Below are 8295 nucleotides of genomic sequence, written 5' to 3'. Positions count from 1 at the left end.
TTGCCCATTCTTTCAAATGGCCCATATTTGAAAATACTGTAGTCTAGGGAACAAAGGTAGTCATTGTTTTGCACTAAAATGTTGTTCCTGAATTTTGTCCAAGCAAGTTTATTTCTTATTTTATCTCAGTGCACTGACACTTAATTGTGAATAGGAAATGCTATTTGAGGCTGATTTATTGCCCAGGCACCCACTGCTACTGATGAGTCCTTTGTCAGAGCATCCATCATCATTCTGCTGACATCAACCAAGCTTCAGACTTTTGACTCATGTTGGCACCAACTCATTTGGTACCATCTTGAGAAGATACACAGCCCTGCAACAGGAAGATCCATGCTGTGGGTCAGGACAGTCACAGGTCTACATCCATTGCTTATGGATTTGTTTTATTGCTGACGATAACCATTTTCATTCTGAATGCAATACTTATTGGGTGGATAAGTATCCTAGAATATCATTTAACGCTCACACTAACCATTTTCATTCTGAATGCAGTATTTATTGCGCAAGTTTACACTATCAGTCATTTACAAAAAATTAGTTCAATAACTTTTTTCCAGTGCATTTTCCAACATTGTATTTAACAGCCATCAGTTCTTGGCAACACAATGCTTTTACTGAAGAGCACATGCTTCCATCAAGGGCCTTTTCCATTTCTACATCAAATGAATTAGGCCAAACATAACCTTTAGCAAGATCAAAATAAAATTCACTGTCTCAGACCTGCACGTGAATACATTAAAATGGGAATGGAGAAGCTTCTGTCTCTAGGCCACATTGGCAGCCTATGCAGTGCCGTCTCTACAGGCACAAATTTTTGCATCAATTATGTAAACAGCAAAACACTGCGAAGCCCAGGTTCTTTCCATGTCAGCATACCACCTGCTTTTTAAAGACACCCAAACATTTTTTTAATGTTGCTCATACAACTTCTCACTGGATACATCAATTTTATCAGAGCTCTACTGTACATCCATATCCCACTGGACACGCTTAAATGCACACTTTGCAGAAGACATTTTCAGCTCAGAATTGTTTTTTTATGAATGTAGAGACCATCATCTCTACCACGTCAAACTATATATCATACACTTTTGACTTGGACCATCAGAACTGTTTTAAATATTTGACATAGCATGGAACACATTTTGAACAGGTAAGATTTAAAAATGCAAAGATAATTGCAAACAAACTTACTGAAGCCCATTCCCATCATACACAACTAAAATTATGAGCAATCACAATTTTGTTTAATTTGCTGCAGTTAGTGATTTAGATCATCTTTTACTTTTAAAGGGAGCGCCAATTTTGTACTGTACAGGAGGTTTTGTTTTTAAGAAAAGCATTATCCTATATGAAAATAACCATAAGATGTTTGTGTGGCCTGATTGTGTTAGTGTAAAAAAAAAGGTTTTGTTCAGTGCCATAAAAGGTTAATTTCACTTGATAGACCAATTCGAGTGCAATTATTCTGCACATATTCATCACCAACTGCTTACGTATCCATAGAGAAAACATAAATGAATATCACGAAGATTGCTGTGGCATTCAACAGTTTATAAAATTTGTCAGGATTAACAGAAGAACAATGGGAATACTTTGTATTTTTAAAATCTAGAGTGTTGGGGGCTTCAATCCATATTTTTTTGCAACCTCCGTCTGTGCATATGCAGCATCACAAAGCGAATACAGGTGAGCCATCTCCATTTCTGACTTGGCCAGGTTAATGGCCTTGCTAAACATCTCGATAGCTTTAGCCAGATTTCCTCTGTAAACAGATTTTAAAAGACATTTAAGTTAAGGTGCAAATGCTATGAAAAAAAATAGTACAGCTCTGAAAAACAACATTGAAGAAAGATGTGTATCCACTTAAAAACCCATCTATCACGTCATCTAAATTTGTCAATGGGAAAATCATAACCAGTTCGATTTTCTTCCTGGATTTCCATTAACACAGATCAAGGAATAATTGAAACACTAATATTCTTTTTTTTAAAAAGGCCTGCTTGTGGTTAGACAATGAATTCCCTAGATCCTAGAACAGCACCTCTCCCTCACCCCACCCTCCACTCCCACGGTGGATAGGAAACTAGCCAAAGTAACTATGCTATTCAAGATGGAGAAAGAAAACAGGGAACTAATGATGGCCAGTTACCCAGACATCAGTAGTAGGGAAAATATTAGGGGCACAGCAAACAGACTTTATCATAATATGATTGGCAGAGTCAACACAATGGGTGAAAGAAAATAGTGCTCAACAAATCTGAAGTTTCTTTAGGCTGAATTATCGAAATAAATCTTAACAAATGTATTTGCATTCGATAAGGTGCCACAGAAGAACGTACAGAAATATATTTGCATAAATTAGGGATTGGTTTAGGGACAGGAGAGAGTGAACGAGAGAGTAAGTATGAACAAGTTATTTTCAGGTTGGTCCACTAGAATTAACAGCGTACTGCAATGATCAACTATTTCAAATAACTGAGGCCCTAGCAATGAATTAGGTGAATTAGATGAGGGGAATGAGTGTAATGCATCAGATTTGCTGATGATGCAATATCAATTCGGAAAGGAAACGATGACAAGATGCAAGGGTGCTGCAAAAGGATTAAGCCAGGTAAACAATTAGGCAAAAATGTGGACAGTGTAAAAAAAAATAGAAAAGCGGGACTTCCGGTGACAGCGGGCTGAAGGCAGCCACACACTGGAGGGCTCCCGCTCGGGAATAGAAATTTCGGAGTTTTAACGCCCGGTCCCGGGGCAACGGAGGCTGAAAAGGCTGTAAGGCACAGGGAGGAGAAATGTCCAAGTTTGGGAGAAAAACAGCCGTGAAAAAGGGGGCTAATGAAAGTCAGCCGGGTAGTGAAAAAGTCAGCGCAGGAACTGTAAGGAAAGCAGAGGCTGGAGCACCAGGGGAGGCCACATCACTCACAGCAGAAGAATTGACCACGGTGATGGCCATGGAACTTGAAAAAAAGTTCACAAAACACATGGAAGCGATGAAGAAGGAGATGGGGTCAGTATTGAAAGTGCTGGTGGAGGAGGCGATTGCCCCAGTGAGGGCAACGGTATCAAGTGCAGCGGCGGAGGTGCAGGAGCAAGAAGGAAGGAAGTGGAAGAGGCATTATCGCAGAACAGTGATCAACTAACCTCGATGGGGAAGGAGTTGCGGAGGGTGATAGAGATCAACAAGGGTCTGCGAACCAAAATGGAAGACCTGGAAAACAGACCCAGGCAACAGAATCTGAGGATTGTGGGTCTGCCCAAAGGGGTGGAAGGCCCGAGGCCGACGGAGTATTTTGTCACGATGTTGGCAAAACTATTGGGGAAGGGAGACGATCACTCCCGATATGAACTGAATCGGGCTCATCGGTCGTGGAGGCCTGTACCAAAGGCGAATGAGCAGCCAAGAGTAGTAACTCTGTGTTTCTGCAGGTTGTGTGTGAAGGAGAAAGTCCTGTGCTGGGCAAAGCAGAAGCGGGTGGTGCAGTGTGTTGGAGCTGGTATATGCATATACCAGGACTTTACAGTGGAGCTGGTGAGGAGGCAGGCTTCATTCAGCCAGGTGAAGAAGGCACTGTACATCAGCAAGGTGCTGTGTGGCATAGCATATCCAGCTAAGTTGAGGGTGACCTACAAATCCAAGGACTTTTATTTTGGGATGGCAGAAGCAGCGGAGAAGTTTGTGAAGGCAGAAGGACTGCGGCAGAATTGAGAAATGGTCATGTACCGATGTAGCCTCGTGTAACTTTATTTTTTCACTGCGTGTTTGTGTATGTACTAAATGAGTCAACGCTGTATATATTTGGACAAGGGAAGAGATGGGACTTTCATTTGCAGTGATGGTTTTTGGGGCTTGGGTGTATATGTGGGGGTTGTGCGCTCAAGGGGATTTCTTGGTTTTCCTGGGACCGGGCAAGGGGGAAGGAGACCCGGGCGGGGGCCTCCATGCTGGCCGGTTTAAGCCGGCCAGTGAACGGGAGTGAGGTGGGGGGAGGGGCAGCGGCCATCGGAGCCTGGTAGAACAGGTTTCGGTGAGTCTAGCCGGGGTAAAAAGTTGGGGGAAAGGAACTGAGGTTGAGGGGAGTAGTTTACAAGAGAAAGTGGAAGGGAATGAGGTCTACAATTCATTAATGTCATTCAAGGTACTCTTTCGGGGAGTGGATGACATTGAATATTAGGGGGGGGGGGGGGGTTGGGGGTGGACCGTATATGTCAATGGTGACCATTGGCGATTCATGTTCCCTTTTTTTTTCCATTTCCACCTTGGGAAGGTTTGTTTTATTTGATGCTTATATTGTTATGCGGGCCATTGTTTGGGAGGTGGTGGGAGGATGGGATCGTTGTTGTTGATAAGGGGATTGACATTGTATTTGTTACCGTTTACCGTTTGTTGGTGGGGTGTACCTTCTGAAGAAAATGCGAAAATGGAGAATAAAAATATTTTTTTCAAAATAGAAAAGCGGAATATTTTTGAACGACAAGACTGGAAATCATCGTATCGCTAGTGCCGAAGGAGGCCATTTGGCCCATGTCTATACCTTCAAAAGAGCTACCTAGACCCGTACCCCACCCTATCCCTGTAACCCCACCTAACCGTTGGACACTAAGGGAAATTTGGAATGGCCAGTCCACCTAACCTGCACATCTTTGGACTGAGAGGAAACTGGAGCACCCGGAGGAAACCCACGCAGACATGTGGGGGGGGGGGGGGGGGGGGGGGGAGAGAGAGAGAGAGAGAGAGAGAGAGAGAGAGAGAGAGAGAGAGAGAGAGAGAATGTGCAAACCCGACAGTCACTCAAGATTGGAATTGAACTTTGGTCCCTGGCACTGTGGGAGGCAGCAGTGCTATTGATATTCAGAGTGACCTGTGCATACCTATCCAAGAATCAGTGTTAATACAAGTGTATCGAGCAATTAGGAAAGCAAATGGTATGATAGCCTTTGCTACAAAGGGATTTGTGAGTAAATAATGCCCACTACAATTATACAAGGCCTTGGTGAAACCACACCTAGAGTATTGTGTACAGTTTTGGTCTCTACCTGCAGAGGATTTATCTGCCTTAGGTAAGTGCGACGTAGGTTTACTTAATTGACTCCGAGAAGAGGATTGGGGAGAGATGGAGCTGGTAGTCTCAGCGTTTTGAAGACAAAGGTGATCTCATTGAAATCTAAAATTCTTCAGGCGCTTGACAGAGTAGATGCCCTGACTGGGCATCTAGAACTAGAGAGGATGTTTTCTCACATGGGAAATCTAGAACGAGGAGGCACAGTTCAAAAATAAGACATCTCTCATTTAAGACAGAAATGAGGAATTTCTTCTTGAGCATCATTAGTCTTTGGAATTCTCTTCCACAAGCAGCAGTGGAGGCAGGGTCACTGAATATACTCAAGGTTGATTTAGACACATTTCTGATCGACAATGTGTCATGAGGAACAGGCAGCAGAGTGAAGGGCACAATCAGATCAGCCCGATCTTGTTGAATGGTGGAGCAGGCTTGATGGGCCAAATGGGCCACTCCTCCTATTTCTTCTAATCTTATGATTTTAACCTTGTGTGATAGTGTTGCATAAGTGAACCTTTTTTCCCTATAGTCACCCCCGTTTCCTTCAGTTTTTCCCACTCCTGTCTTTATCAGCTATTTCTTGAAGGGATTGGTCAATATATCAACAATTGCTTTTGGTCATAAATCCACATTCTGCGGGGTGGGGCAATAAAACATTTCTTCTAGTCTCATTTGAGAATTCTTAATTTTTAAATTTAAACTCTCAACCTCCGAGATTGACTTGTGTTCTTCTGCGCTAACATCATCATTGACTCTCAACATTGATTATATTGTTCATCTTCGAACCCCTATATTCTGGAATAATCCTTGTCATGTAAATAGAAGCACTTCTTTATAGCAAAATAAATAGGAGCAGGAGCTGTATGGCCCTTTAACCTGCTCATCCATTGAATAAGGTAACTATGGGGACAGTAGCACAGCAGCAAGATTACTGTGCCAGTAATTCTGCACCAATATTCCAGAAGAGTTCAGATATCACCACAAAAGCCGGAGAAGTTAAATTCAATTAATTAATAATCTACAAGCCTAATATTAGTAATTATCTTCAGGAAACTAATGGATTGCCATAAAATACTTGTCTGGATTCACTAATGTCCTTCAGGAAAATAAATCTGCCATCCTTACCCAGTCTAGCCTACGTGTGAATCTAGACCCACAGCAATGTGGTTGACTCTCAAGTGCCCTCTGAAACAGCCTAGCAAGCTACAAAGTGGCAGCAAACTGCTACAGAAAAGTCAAAAGAGAATAAAGCCAAGTGGCATCAATCTAGACAGTGGAAATGACAAATGTGTTGGATAACACACTGCACTGGCCACAGGACTCAAGATTAAAATAAAAAAGCTTTTGTAGAATCAGGAGTTAAAACTGATGCAGTGTGTTTGAACCAAATAGAGCAAAATCACTATAACACAAGAATCTTTTCAGAATCCATTAGACATATTGAAAAGGACACGTACCTCACTCTCAGACTAATTAAGTTGCCTCGAAAAAACAGTCATATGAAAAACCTACGTTAAAAAGTCCTTGGGGTTTGACAGAAGTCAAATCCCTTTGAATTACCTAACTACAGCTGAATGAAAGAGGCCACATAAAAGATAAACAAGAATAGTGACACTCCTTAATGGAACTCTCTGTCCAACTACATATTTAAATTCTTGACAGAAGAGATAACAAAGTGAAGTCACTCTTAGAATGACCTGCTGACCGACCTTATGTTAAAACGTTTGACACTCAAACCAATATTAAAAGAAACATTAAACGACTTTTAAAGACAGTCTGTCAATAAGATTAAGTGAAACTGCAAACATCGCTGCTTAACTATGAGGTAACTGCTCATTACGGGTTGGGCTATTAAACAGGAAGAAAAATATCTACAAGGAACGGATTCGCTGACACTCCTTTCCTGTAGTTCTCCAAGGGGGGAAACATGGTAGCACAGTGGGCAGCATGGTAGCACAGTGGTTAGCACCAGGGCCCCAGGTTCAATTCCCGGCTTCGGTCACTGCCTGTGCAGAGTCTGCGCGTTCTCCCCGTGTCTGCGTGGGTTTCCTCCGGGTGCTCCAGTTTCCTCCCACAAGTCCCGAAAGATGTGCTTGTTAGGTGAATTGGACATTCTGAATTCTCCCTCTGTGTACCCGAACAGGCACGGGAATGTGACGACTAGGGGCTTTTCACAGTAACTTCATTGCAGTGTTAATGTATGCCTACTTGTGTCAATGAAGATTATTATATTATTTATTATTATTAGAAATTATTACTGGGAGTCTGAATCTTGTTCCCAGTCTGTTCGTCAAAAAGTCTTCAGACTTTTGTATGTGTCTATTACTCTTTTAGAGATGTATTAGGTAGAGATACTTTTGGATTTCCATGTTTAAATATATCTTTCTCTTAATAATGAGAACTGCTAGCAGATAATAATGAATTGTTAGCAGATTTACAATTTGAAGACTCTAACTCTGTAAAATGTTTCGTAATAAAACACCACTAAGAACTATAAACTGTGTATTTGTTACATTGAGTAAGCTTTGTGGCGCACAAAGACTCCGTGAGACAAATAGAGTGAAGTCGATGAGGCTTTATTAAGCGTGTCTGTTCCCCAGCAGCCCGATAGTAAACTGGCCTGCGGGGGAAGGCACCGGCTTCTTATACTTCGCCTTCAGGGCGGAGTATGAGGTCAACGGCCAACCAGTACCCGGGATCTGTCAGCCAATGACATTAGGGCTTCCAGTCCCACATGACCCCCAATACATACTACCACAAGCTTAAAATCCTAGACGCTTTTTTAGGATGTCCCAAGCAACAAGTTTAGTTTTGAGCTATCTACCTGAAAAATCTCCCACTAGAACGTAACTGAAATCTGTTTAACTGTTCAAGACCTGGAAGAGTGATCCCCCCCTAGTGAGAGCTGTTCTGTTCTTTACAGGGAAATAGCTTTCCCTCCTTTGGTTGCTTAGTCAGAAGTAGACAAGCAAGATTCATCAACCATTCAAGGTCAGGAAATCCTAAATTACGCAAGCACAACCTGCCAAGTTAACCCTGTAAAGTCTCAGCGATAACATCTCTGGGCTTGTGCAAAAATAGGGATAGCTGTTCGACAGACTGGACGAGCAACAGCCTGACTTAGCTCACCATGACTCACTGAATAATATCTTATAGCCAATTTCCCCAACTCCTTTATAACCACCAATGGGTATGCCTGGTCTTACGACAAGATAGACCCAACAGAGGT

At 42.3% G+C, this 8295-nt stretch overlaps 1 protein-coding gene across 1 annotated transcript in view; it reads right to left on the bottom strand.

Annotated features, from left to right (window-relative positions):
- Window positions 1–477: 477 nt before the first annotated feature.
- The window catches only part of tomm70a (translocase of outer mitochondrial membrane 70 homolog A (S. cerevisiae)), a 62867-nt gene continuing 55049 nt past the window's right edge, over window positions 478–8295 (bottom strand). Inside the window, exon 12 of the mRNA XM_072513487.1 lies at window positions 478–1768. Coding sequence (XP_072369588.1) covers window positions 1615–1768 — 154 coding nt within the window. The 3' untranslated portion in view covers window positions 478–1614. The remainder of the gene's footprint in view (window positions 1769–8295) is intronic.

Source organism: Scyliorhinus torazame, chromosome 8 (genome assembly GCF_047496885.1).
Source record: "Scyliorhinus torazame isolate Kashiwa2021f chromosome 8, sScyTor2.1, whole genome shotgun sequence".
In the NCBI taxonomy this organism is placed as follows: Eukaryota; Metazoa; Chordata; class Chondrichthyes; order Carcharhiniformes; family Scyliorhinidae; genus Scyliorhinus; species Scyliorhinus torazame.
This window is presented reverse-complemented; position numbering and strand designations above follow the sequence as displayed.